The sequence below is a fragment of the Peromyscus californicus genome, unplaced genomic scaffold, assembly GCF_007827085.1.
Source record: "Peromyscus californicus insignis strain IS unplaced genomic scaffold, ASM782708v3 Scaffold_15__1_contigs__length_86483966, whole genome shotgun sequence".
NCBI lineage: Eukaryota > Metazoa > Chordata > Mammalia > Rodentia > Cricetidae > Peromyscus > Peromyscus californicus.
In genome coordinates this window covers 52019692-52033279 of record NW_026294447.1, presented here as the reverse complement: position 1 = coordinate 52033279, position 13588 = coordinate 52019692, and the positions used below count along the sequence as shown (strand labels likewise).

General features: G+C 42.4%; 1 protein-coding gene across 1 annotated transcript in view; it reads right to left on the bottom strand.

The window, feature by feature from the left end:
• Positions 1–13588, bottom strand: part of Unc79 (unc-79 homolog, NALCN channel complex subunit) — a 245998-nt gene that overhangs the window by 170204 nt on the left and 62206 nt on the right. The window contains 2 exon segments of the mRNA XM_052738842.1: positions 1580–1709; positions 2387–2442. Coding sequence (XP_052594802.1) covers positions 1580–1709; positions 2387–2442 — 186 coding nt within the window.

The following is a 13588-nucleotide window of genomic DNA, read 5'->3' as shown; positions in this document are numbered from 1 at the left end:
TGACTACAAGCTGCTTTGTTTTCCTCATTGGTACACAGAGAAATGCCTGGCCAACAGCATTTGGCCATAAATATTTGCTGAATAAAATGAATTTTCACATCTAGATACCCTGTGAATATTTGCTGAATCAAAATGAATTTCTGAATCTAGGCTGTATTCAGTTTAATGAGGTCTGTTTTTGTGTAGAATCCCATATTAACAACAAAAATACAGAGCCTGGAACCCAGTTGTCTCATCAAATATTATCATATAAGTAAATCTCATTGGTATCAGTCACCCATCCACACACCACAGGGGGTTGACACTTAGGTCAGGAACCCTATGAAAAAAGGGTCGGTGTCAAGTATTTCAGCCATTTCGCTCTTTACTCTACTGACATGCTAAGTATTTGCTGGGTTTTTTTACATTCAAATTATTCAGCTAGCAACAGTGAAACACTCTCTGCTATTAACAATACAAAATATCAATAAAGAGCTGTCCAACTTTAAAGAATTCTGTCTACCTTCCCTGCATTAACATTGCTGCCCCTTGTTATCCTAGTATACATCCACTTGGAATCTGCCTTTCACAGTGTAAAACACATGGATAATACTGTTGAGGGGAGGAGTGTGTGGACATCAGAAACTCCATTAGCCACTGGAATTTTCTTATACTTTATGATATATAAGCAGCAACCTAGAACCCTTGTGTCAGTCAATCCTTCTGTCTTTTTTTTTTTTTTTTGCAAGTTTCTTGGTAGACATCTGTCACTATTTTTTTAAGGAGGGTTTCATATAGCTCAGGCTGGCTTTTAACCCACTGTGTGGCCCAGGCTGGCCTTGAACTCCACAGAACTCACTTCTACTTGCAGGACGCTGAGGTCATAGGAGTGGGCCGCCATGCCCAACTCTGTCATTGTATTTGAAGTTACTGTTTCGTTGCCATGATGAAACCCTTCTGGTAACACTGGAAATGTGGCCAAGAATCTTACAAGAACAGAATTAGGTAGCTGGGGCTTCTCATAAGGAGAGCAAATCTGTAGTCTCGTTCCCGTCCCTTATGGCTTTGTAGTAATTCATCTTAGCAGTGGGCAAGATGCAGGCCCTTTGGATAGCAACTGGGATAAGGGCTTAGGCAATCTGCTTTGATAAATTGGTATGATTATGGGTTTTTTGCTTGTTATCCTTTGGTTTGGTTTGTTTTGTTTTGAAACATGTTTTTCTGTCGTTCATGATGACTTCAAACTTGCTATGTAGTCAAGACTGACTTTGAACTTCTGATCCTCCTTCCTCCTCTCCCCGGGGGCTGGAATTACCACATGCTTGCACCACCACACTCAACCGTAGATTATCTTAAGAGATGGGATCTTGCTATGTTGCCTTGGATGGTCCCCAAATTCCCAGGCTCGGCTGATTTTCCTGCCTCAGCCTCCCCTAATAGCCTGAATGACTGCACCTGACTAATTACCTTCTTTTTAAACCCAGTGTCAGAAAGGACTCGTGACCATATCTACCGGTCTAGTATGGTCTTCTTTAACATAGGGTGAGGCCTGGGTGGCACGAGAGAGCTGAACTCGGGCCGCCAAAGCTCTTCTTCTTACCTGTGTACTGCAGCCCCCTGTACTCGCTTATTGCCCCAGGGGGCTTTAGGTTGGGCCAGTAGTGGAAAAGCATCTGCACCGCTGGGGGTTTCACCTGTGAAGGCCCATATGCAATCACATACAAAAGGTCCTGCAGGAGGAAAGAACATCCCGACTCAGCGTCATCAAATAAAAATAAAGATCGCACAACCCAAGACTACCAAAGCAGTAGAAATTCTAATAGCTTAAGGTGGGTCGTTTCCCTGGAGACCATCAGGCAGGTGTACTCTTCAGATTAAATTATGTTAGCCCATCATTTTCATCATTTATTCATGTGTCTGTTTATATGTCCTGCAAATGATGCCCCCAAGGAGAGTTCAAAAGTGCACTGTCCATTAATCCTTTAATGAGATTCAAATCAAAGAATGATTTTTTTTACAACAGTGTATGCCCACATACCAAACACTGAGTTAAAAAAAAAATGTTTCCCTAATCACATTTCTTAACAATAACAATTCATATCTGCCATTTGAAAAAAAAAAAGAAATTCTCAAGCAATTTCAAATTAAAATTATACTTGTCATGCAATATAATATTTGCCTAATTCAATGAATAAGATACATTCAACTATTCTGTCAAGACACTCTGTTCTTAAAGTTTCATTTCTGTTCTAAGTGATAATTTTACAAGTAAAAATAAAGTACAGGTTTACCACATCAAAATAATAAGACAGGTACAAATTTGATCAAAACAAGTTATAATATGTAATTTTTACAATTTATATAAATTAAGTTAGTGAATATGAGTCAATATTAATCTAAAACTTACTTTCCAGACTTCTTGCTTATATTTCATGAGACATTCCAATAATTGACAATGATACACTGTAAGGAAGAAAATACAATTTATAATAAAATTTACCAGGAAAATCACCCTTGAAGATATAATAAATCATTTTAGTAGTCATTTTTCAATTTAATCATTAAATTAGAAAGTACTTATCACATTTCTAGACATCATATCAGCCCTTAGCTTTATCAAGCTTTATTCCAAAGCCATTCAGAAGCACTTTGCAAATTGCACTAACAAAGGAAATAATGAAAGTCTCTAGCAATTTATACTTATATAATGTAGACTTGGACTGCTGCAGCTAAGAACTCCATGAGAGGGTAAATCCGCACCACATGAGGTCATGTACAAGCTCATATTTTGGAGTGAACCAATTCTTTGTCAGATGTTGCACTGAGCATTCCACACACGTTACCTCACAAGCGCCAAGCTGCAGTTAGGAAACTGAGGCCAACTTTCCTATCCTGCCTAAGGTTGAAAAAATACCAAGTGACACTTGAATTGGACTAAAACAGTAATTTTAGTGCTTGTTCAGAAATCCATTCTTCTTGTCATAAAGAAAAAGTGGACCTCAGAAGCCCCCTGTAGATTTACTGGCTAGAACTGAGTCCGAGTTATAGGAGATTTGTATTTTGGTTTTTCATTTGTTTTAAGTAAAATGTTTTATTAATCCTTTGAGAATTTTAGACAATATATTTTGATCATACTCACCCCTATGTATCCCCCTAATTGCCCATATCCACTCTTCACTTCCCATCCCCTCCCAACTTCATATCCTCTCTTTTTTTCATAATAGCCCCAAGAGTCCAGTTTTTACTGTCCATATACTCATGGGTGCGGGGAGATCCAGTAAACCAGGGACCACACCCTTAAAGAAAAGTGACTCTCCCTCCCTAGAAGTCATCAGTGGTCAATTGCTCCTCAGTTATGTGCTCCTCACCCCTCCATGTTAGAATGCTAACTGGCTTGATCTTTTAAAAAGATTTATTCATCTCTGTTTGTGTGCATGCAAGCACGTATGTATGTATGCATGTATGTATGCCATGTATGTGTGAGATACCCACAGAAGCCAGAAAAGGAGGTCAGAGACTCTGGACTGGAGGCAATTGTGATCCATCACTTGCGTGCAGAGAAAACCAAACCTGGGTCCTCTGCCAAAGCAGTGGATGTCTTAACTACTGGGCTCTCTCTCCAACACAGCTGGCTTGGTCTTCTGTGAGTTGATGAATGCAGTGATCCTGTCACATCCAGAAGACAGTTTCAATCCAGTCCTCCCTGACCTACAGCTCCTACACTCTTTCCTGTCCCTCTTCCATGACAGTCCCTGAGCCTTGGCAGGGAGGAGGATGCAGCTGTTCCAATCGTAGCTGAGCACTGCATTGACATTTGTTCTCTGCTCTTTGACCAGTTGTGAGTTTCTACATTACCCACCATCCACTACACACACACACACACACACACACACACACACACACACACACACCCCTGATGTCTAAGAGCTGCTCTGATCTACAAGGTATAGAAATACAAATTCATAGGGCAGTATGGCACTATGTCCATTTAGCAAAATAATAGTTTTGCCTGGGGCCTGGTAGTCCCCTAACCAGCTATCATTAGCCTGATTTACAGTACCAGGCATGAATTTCCTCCTGTGTCTTAGGTCTTAAATTCAATCTAAAAGCAGTGGGTTACCTCCATAATATTTGTGCCACTGTTTCACCCATGGGCCATCTTGCCCATTATTGAAGTACGCAGGGTTCACACTGAGTAAAACCATTGATGATTTTAACCCCAGCAGCCTTCAATAGTACCCTCTGGTACTATAAAAGCTAACCATAGAGGAAGCTTCATAGTCAGTATCAACTTGATTTCTCCATTTCCCGTGACCAAAGTGTATAGTGTCTTTGCAATAGGGTCTTTAACAGGGGACTGGTTAAAGCTACACAACAGCAAGCTTCTTTGATCGCCTGTGTTCACTTGCAAAGGACAATATTCATCTTGGATAGATTAGTGTTTGGTTCTTTCCATAAACTACCTTCCCGCTCCATCCCAAAACCAAAGTTGATGCCCGGGTGACCTTTGTATCATTCAAATCCTGTGGACACGTTTCATCTGAATTTCCTTGACTCTTCAGAAGCATTTGGCACCTCTCTCTCCTTTTTAAATCTTTCTCTTCTTCTGGCTTTATGATGCCATATGACCCTTTTCTTTTTGTCCTCTGTGGGGGACACCACTGTTGTTCCACTGCCGACCAAAGTGCCCTTTCTTCCTAGATATCTGCCAATACACAGCCTTTCTCAGACTCTGCTGGAGCTAGACGTGGCTATGGGACATTTCTATGACAAGAGCCTGCTGGGGAGGTTCCAAGCTGTGCTTTTTCTCTCTCTGACCTTTTGGAACTCTCCACTCCTTTTCTTTCTGCTTTGAGACGGGGTATCACACTATATAACTCAGGCTAACCTAGAACTCAGGGTCTCATACTATATAACTCAGGCTGACCTAGAACTCAGGGTCTCACACTACATACCTCAGGCTGACCTAGAACTCAGGGTCTCACACTATATAACTCAGGCTGGCCTAGAACTCAGAGTCTAACACTATATAACTCAGACTGACCTAGAACTCAGGGTCTCACACTATATAACTCAGGCTGACCTAGAACTCAGAGTCTCAAAATTTTATGGCTCATGCTGGCGTGGAACTCAGGGTCTCACACTATATAGCTCAGGCTGGCCTGGAACTCATGGCCTTATACTATATAGCTCAGGCTGACCTAGAACTCAAGGTCTCATACTATAAAGCTCAGACTGACCTAGAACTCAGGGTCTCACACTATATAGCTCAGGCTTGCCTGGATCTCATGGCCTTATACTATATAGCTCAGGCTGACCTAGAACTCAAGGTCTCATACTATAAAGCTCAGACTGATCTACAACTCAGGGGCTCATACTATATAGCTCAGGCTGGCCTGGAACTCGCCGTATAAGCCCATGCTGGCTTCAAACACGTGTCTCTCACTACAGACATTCTCTAATGACTTGGACCAGGCTGTTTCAGACGTAGTTTTGTGAGGATATACCCTCCACTGTGGTGGCCACTATGCAAACACAAGGGAAGTCTTCGAGAAACAAGATGCTGCCTCAGCTCCTGATATTACAGGCTACAGTTAAGAATTCCCATTAAGCAAACCACAAATGTGTTTGCAGTTTCAAGTGTACATAATCAGCTATACAAACACAACCTCCATACCTCCTGGGCAAAGTCATCCTCCCCCACTGACCAACTGTTTTCCGGATTTCCTCAGGCCTGGTTCTAGCACCCAGATATCCTTGATTCTCTATTCTCACACCCACTCCTCTGCAGCTCTACTACATGCAATTTGGTGAAGATCACTGGACATTTGTGTGGAGGCTCAAAGTTCATTAGCACCAGTTCAGAGCTCTATTCTGTGTCAAGACCTACAACAACAACAGCTAATTGCTATTTTCTTCTCAGTGTCTCAAAAACACCTTAAAACAAAGCATGTCCAAAATAAATCTCAGACCTTGTCTCTTGTGATGGCTCATCTCCACTGTCAACTTGACTGACTTGAGAGTCACCTGGGAGGTACATCTCTGAGCATGTCCATAAGGACATTTCCAGAGAGGTTCATTGGAAGAGGTAATACCCACCCTGAATGCAGGAGACACCATTTCACGGCTAAAAGAAAATGAGCTGGGTAGCAGCATTCGTCTCTTTCTGGTTCCTGATTGTAAATGTAATGTGATCATCTGTCTCTGATGATGAGCTGTGTCCCCTCAAACTGTGTCCCCTCAAACTGTGTCCCCTCAAACTGTGTCCCCACAAACTGTGTCCCCACAAACTGGGATCCAGAACAAAGCCTTCCTTCCCTGAGTCGCTTTGGTCAAGTGTGTCATGGCAGCGAGAACAGTAACTGGCACACTTCAAAGCCTGATCTTCCTATAGTACTTCCTTTGTCATTACTGTCACCGCGTTCAGTCAGTGCAAGCCAGAAACCAAGTCCTAAACATATTATTTCCTAAATAGCTCTCAGTGGACACACACTTCTCAGCCTCAACTGCCCTTACCTTTGACAGGACTCAACAAATGCAGTGATTTCCCTAACAGTCTATCTACATCCAATAACCAATTCTGTACTGCAACTATGCTCTCTCTCTCTCTCTCTCTCTCTCTCTCTCTCTCTCTCTCTCTCTCTCTCTCTCCACTCTTTACACACACACACACACACACACACACACACACACACACACACACACACACACACAGGATTTCCTGACTAACAGAGTCCACAATCCCCTGCAAGTTTTCTAGTCTGACGTCGTACCAGGCAGGCAGTCCTCACTTACAGTCCCAGCTTCACCAGTCTTTATGTCTCACCAGCTCGACAGGCTACCTCTTGAGACACAAGATCCCTCTGCCTGAACCCCTAACTCAAAATAGTACTCATTTTTAAGTCCTCAGAGTGAGGGTGCTTTCTCAGAGAGGCCTCCTTGACATCCATAATAAATTTAAAATCTCCCTTTATAGAGTCTGGTGACAAGAGAAAATAAAAACAACAAAAAAGTCACAACTGGAACTTTACACTTTATTTCTAATTGTTTGATTCATTATTCTTCGTCTCCTCCAACCATATAAGCTTCACAAGATGAAGACAAATCCATTCCGCCTTGCTAGCCAGGGTTTCCTGGACGACCACTGAGTAGCCTTTGTCCTTATGCCAACACTGAGTGGTCAAATGTCCCAAGATACTTGGCCTTACACAATGTCTGATCTTTTGCAGCGTGAATAACTCGAAGCCTGTTCAGAATCTTCCACTGACTGTCCCATGAAAAGACCTGAAACTTCAACTGCTTCTTCAAACTGCTTCCAAAATGCCCCAATTAGCCTTTCGAGCAGAGCTTGGTCCATATTTTCTCTGCTCAAGAAGCAGGACGCTGTCCCTGATTATTTCAGCTCCCAGAGTTCTCTTCTTCAGATGAAGTAATGGTAGTTGGTGCTTTGCACACATTACCCTGTGTTTATTGTTGTTGTTTATTCTGTGAAAGATGGCTCGCTCGGTGGTCCCTGGAGGCCTGGAATTCACTCCATAGCAGGCTGGCCTCAAATGTGCAGTGAGTGATCCTCTGCTTTCCTGATTTTGGGATTGCAGGTGTGGGCCACCACACCTGACTCCTCCACATTGGTAAGGATTCGTGGGAATATGCCTCATATTCCCAAACACGGTCCCACAAGCACCACCCTTACTTTTCAGTGTGGTTTCCACAACACCTAGCAGAAAGTCCTGCACACAGGAGTTACTCAGTGAACGCTAGCTACATGAGTAAGTGCCCTTCTCTTCTTTAAGATGAATTTTATTTTCAATTATGTCTACAGATGGGAGGGATATGCACATGGGTATGCGTGCCAGTAGAGATCAGAGGCATTAGATCCCCCTTGGAGCTGAAGTTATAGGCAACTGTAAACCCCCTGGTGTGGGTGCTGGGAACTGAACATTGAACTTGAGTTCTCTAGAAGAGCAGTGTGTGCTCTTAACCACTGAACCATCTCTCCAGACTCTGACCTCTATTCATGGTACACAATCAGCTACAGAAACCAAATGACCACTTGCTGTTTCTCTACCCCTGTCCCATTCCACCAAAATTTAAGTCGTAGAATGATAAAGCTCACTTCAAACCTTACAAGACGGGTTTCCTGTGGGGTTGTTCTGTTTAGTTTGTGAACTGATTACAACAGTTCTCAAACGTGAACTTGGGAGATGGCAACAACATCATCGGGTCAAACTGTCAGAAGTTTGAACGTACCAGCATGCATTTGATCCCAAAGTGACCCTAGTGGATCCTACACTTAACTGTTTCTCATGTGACTAGCTTTGAGTCAGAAATGTACTCCCCAATACAGAATAGTTAGTTGGCTATAAACATTGACCTGTGAACAGATTTGAAAATAACAGAGGTGATTTTTGTAAGATCAGGGTAGTTTTCCATCAATCCAAGTCCAAGAAGAAAATGCCAAATTGTAACCGTTCACATTATTTACCCAGCACTTATGATGTGCCAGTCAGAACACCAAGGCCAAGCAAGTATGTGCACACGTGTTTTCAACTTAATTTTAACAACGTTTTATGAATAGCAGGAAGAATTGTCCCATTTTACAGGTGAGAAAACTTGGCCTCGAGGCAGAAAAGCTTTTTCGGGGTCTCACTGACCGATCATTTGCAAATGAGCTCGGGAAAACTCAGTCCTTTGGCATGCCCTCGGAAGCCCCCAGAGCTAGCTCAGGTATTAGACAGTTTGTCTGGGCCAAATCACAGTCACGTCATCACAGATCTCTCCAGTACTGATACTGAGGGGGAAAGGAAGCAAATCCGGTAACTTCCATTACCCACGGTTTACTTAAACATCACTCATTTAGAGGCTACCCAGGCAAGGAGGCCAGCTTCTCGCTTTTTTTTTTCCTGGAAATGATACTTCTTCATGTGGATTATGGTAACAGTCGCCTGAGTCACTTCTCAGAGTCATGAAGGCCAAAACACTGACTCCTCACTGTTGGTGTCTACTTGAGTAACTGGTAGAGATAAAGAGGCATGGTGTCCATCTTCATGATGTCTATCCTCTCTTCTGCCTTAATCTTTAGGTCAGATCCTATACATGGATATGTTGACCACTGGAGAAACTTGTGTCCAAAAATATAATACAGGGTTATTTAACTTGGCCTGGACTTGCCTAGCCTCTCTTTCCTCCCACCAAAGCTAAAGACATCTCCAAGCCCCCGTGACTGGAACCACCAGACCATGAAAAATGTAAAAAGCAGTGCTAATGAAGGTTCTGGAAGGTCAGCCTCGTCCCAGAAAGACAAGAATATTCCCTCCTTCTATGACCCCATTTCCATCCATCATTACTCCTGTCTTGTATCTGGAACCCCACTCTCCTGAGGATAAAAAGCTGTTTGTGAGCACAGTCTCCCTTCTTCCTCATTATTGGCCATTGAGTAAAGACTTACTTCCCCCTACCATTCACATGTTGGTCCTTCCAATGGATGAGGCCCCAGACCCAGGTCCAGGAACAGATCCACATACAACTAACCTCAAAATATCCATCCACTCCACCCTATTGCTGCCTGACTAGAGTTTCCTTCACTAGTGCTAAATGAAGAATCCTCTCAGAACATATATCATAAACGTGAGTTGTATTTTGATGGTCTTTTAAGGTAAACAGAGTGAGATATGAGATTATAGCTTGCCCTAAAATAAATATTTTAATTAAATTCACATAATTATTACAGAAATATTATATTTGAGGATGTTGTAGACAGAATGTACCCGTCAAAATCTACATGTTAAATTCTAATCCCCAGAGTGACATCATTGGGAGGTGGGGTTTTAGGATGTGTTTAGGTCACAAAGGCAGAGGCCCCATGAGTTGGTCAGTGCCCTTGTTTCTAAATATTTTATTAGTAGTGATAGTATTATCATTATTAAATTATGTGGATGGAAGGTTGTACATGTGAATGCAGTACTTATAGAGGCCAAAGAGGGTGCTAGATACCCTGGAGTCGAGGTGCCCAACATGGGTGCTGGGAATTGAACTTGGGTCCTCTGGAAGAACAGTATACACTCTTAACTTCTGAGTTATCTCTCCATCCCCCTCACCCCAGTGCTCTTACTTTTTAAAGGTCTCCCTCAAAAAATCTTCTTGCCTTTCTGCTATGCAAAAGGACAGAACAAATGAGTTCATCTATGAGCCAGGAAATGGGCCTCTACCTAGCAAACCTATGGACAACCTTGAACTTGAACTTCCTAGACTCTGTAACCACGAGAAATGAACATTTAATGCATATAAGCCACTCACGTTGCATTATTTGTTAAGGTATCCCTGTCACAGCTAATCTTGACTAACATGTGAGTGTGATTTAAAATTACCTAGCAGACAGACTACTACACATCTCTGAGGATGTTGCCAGAGACATTCTACTGAGAAGGGAAGAATGTGGGAGGCACCGTTTTGTGGGATGGGCTCTTATACTGAGTGAAAAGGAGAAAGCAATAGGAACTCCAGCACTTACCTCTCTCTCTGTTTCCTGACTGTGGATATAGCATGGCAGCTGCTCACACTCCTGCCACCAAGCCTTCCATGGCAAGGGGTCAGCACCCCTTACACTACAAGTCAAAGCACACCCTTCCTGCCTTGAGTCGCTTCTGTTGGATACTTCAAACCCCAAACAGACTGAAACAGAGAGCTGGTACTGAGACATGGGTGCTCCTGGAACAAAGGCCTAAAAATGGGGAAGTCGCTTTGGCATTAGGTAATTGTGGGGATTTGTGAGGTACATTCTAGAAAAGCCACTATTACTATGAACAGACCTTTAAAGACAACTGTGTGCAGGCTTAGGAAGAGAAGAGCAGGGAAAGGCTCGCTCTTCTTGAAGTGTGCTGAACTGAATGTTGGCTTTAAAAAAAAATACTGAACGGTAGAGGTGATTCTGATGAGGTGTCAGACAGAAATGGGGAACATGGGATTGCAAGCTGGAGGAAAGGCCACCCTTGTCATAAAGTGGCAGAACTTGGTCACATTGTGTTCACGTCTTGGTGTACTATGGAAGGCAGAGTTTGTGAGGGATGAAACTGGCTGAGGAAATCCCTGGGCAAGTGCTAAACGAGGTTAGGGTTTTTTTTTTTTTCTGTTTCTGTTATTGTTTTCTGAGTATTTACAGTAAAATTGCAGAAGAAAGAAATGACTTCCATCAGAATTGTTCACCAACGAAGAAACCAATTGGAAGTTTGGAAACTCCCCAGACTATCTGCATTGAAAGGATGAGAAAACCTGGGAGGAGAGACCACTGGGTGTATGACCAGGGAGCTAGGAAACACATTAGTCAACCCTCACAGGAGAAGCCACACATTGTGGTCCAAGAATCCCAAAGACAACTTAGAACTCATCACAACTGCTCCTCCCATCAGAGGCCTAGAGAACAAGGAGCCAAGTACAATATGGCTTCAAGGGGCCACCAGCAAGTGGAGTATCTCACCGCAGGCTATACCTAGCTCCTTCACTCTAATGCCTTATTCTTTAGCTGCCAAAATGAAGCTCTTTGGGTCCCAAAGTGGCATACACCACACACAACAAAGCAGTAGGTGCATTGATAGTTCCACTTAGCATTCAAAGGATACCCTGAAAAGCCATGGGCACCAGACCCCACTGCAGGTGGAATTAAGGTAGACACAGAGACAGTCACCATAGGAAGCCCCACTAAGGTAATTCCCAGCAGACCAACGGAAGCCAGGTTGCCTAAAGCTTTGGTGGCAGGACTACTAGAAGCTTGGGGCCAAAGCAACAGAGGAGACAAGACTGTCACCACTATGGGTCTAGAAAGATCAAGTCGAAGAAGAGTATGTACAAGGTTGAGGTTTGATGGTGAGTTTCAAACTCACCCTTCCTCCTTTGGGATGGGAATGCCTATTCTCTGGCTGGCCTACCACTGCATTTTACTGTTTATTTGTCTGTTTGCTTTTGTTTAAGGATTTAACCCTCAAATGCCCCTATGCTAACTAAGCAAGTGTACTACCACTGATCTGCAGCCCCAGCCCTCATAGCTATATTTTGGAAGCATGTAACATATTTGTTTTCATACATTCACAGCACAGCCAAAGAGCAGATCATTCTGGGATAAATCAAGCCTCCAGTCTGACAGTTATGGATTTGGATTGTAGGTACATGAGCTGTTGGACCTCAGAGTTTTGAGTTGATAGTGGAATTGGTTGTCAAGATGGAATTAGTATATTACAGGTGTGAAACGGATGTAAAATTAGGGAGATAAGGTAGGATGCTGATAAATCAAATATCTGTGTTCCCAAAAATACATGTTAGATCCTAGCCTTGATATGATAATTTTAGGAGATGGAGGTCTTTAGGAGGCACTGAGGTCCTGAGGACAGCATCCTCACAAATATGATCAGTGTCTTTGTCACAGAAGCTCCAAAGAACCCATTTCTCCTTCCTTTGACAGAGGAGACAGCACAAGTATGGCCATTCAAACACCAGGGAGTAAGTCTTCACCGGACAGTGAATCTGCTAGGACCCTGATCTTAGACTTCCTGGCCTCCAGAACTCTAAGAAACAAGTTTTTGTTGTCTTAAGCCTTCTTATGGTAGCCCAAGGGGACTAAAACAGAAGAAAAGATAGCACCTTCCTGGATTCCAGGGACTTGGGAGGCTGAAGATGGAGAACTGACTTACCCAGGAGGTCAGCCTGGGCAATATAGTAAGACTCCATCTCAAACAACAAAACTACACACACAGGACGAGTCTACGACTACGACGTATTAGTGAATATGAACAAAATACATTGTACGAAATTCTCAAAGAATTAAAATATTATGTTTATTTTTAAATAAAAGTTTTCAAATAAAAACTCAATTATTATGCTACTTAAACAGACTAAAAACAATGTCATAAAATTTTCTTACTTCTCAAACAAACACAATGTGAAAATAAATGGCAGAGTTCATATCTTAACACACCACTTCAACAGTGAGCTGCCTTTTAGGTCAGTTCCTCCAAATCAATTGGCAGTTACCCTGACCAACACAACCAGAGTACAGCATGGGCAAACCCATCCAACATCACAAGGGCTCTCAGACACAAAAACAAAGGTGAACTAGTGTTCTTCAGCTACTCAAGTCGAATACAACTTTCATGATAATGCTAAGTGATACGTCACCATGAAACAACTGTTTTCTCTCACACAATTAGAAGAATACTAAAATGTTTCTAACCCATTAAATCATGTATCCCTTTTCATCAATTTGTCCTATGAAAAACCTGAAATTGGTAAGAGATTTATGTTCAGAGATTTCTATGGCATTAGCAAAGCAAATTTACCCAAATCGTTGATATAGTTGCCATTAGCAGTTAATATAGTGCAGCAAATATATATCATATATGCATGTATGCATTAGTCAAAACAAGTAATATACAGTGTGTGTGTGTGTGTGTGTGTGTGTGTGTGTGTGTGTGTGCGTAAGACAAGATCTCACTCTATAGCCCAGGTTAACCTAGAAATAATGACAATTTTCTTGCCTTATCTTCCCAAGTGCTAAGAATATAGGCATGAGCCACAACACCATCCTTAGTCTCTCTCTCTCTCTCTCCATATATATATATGA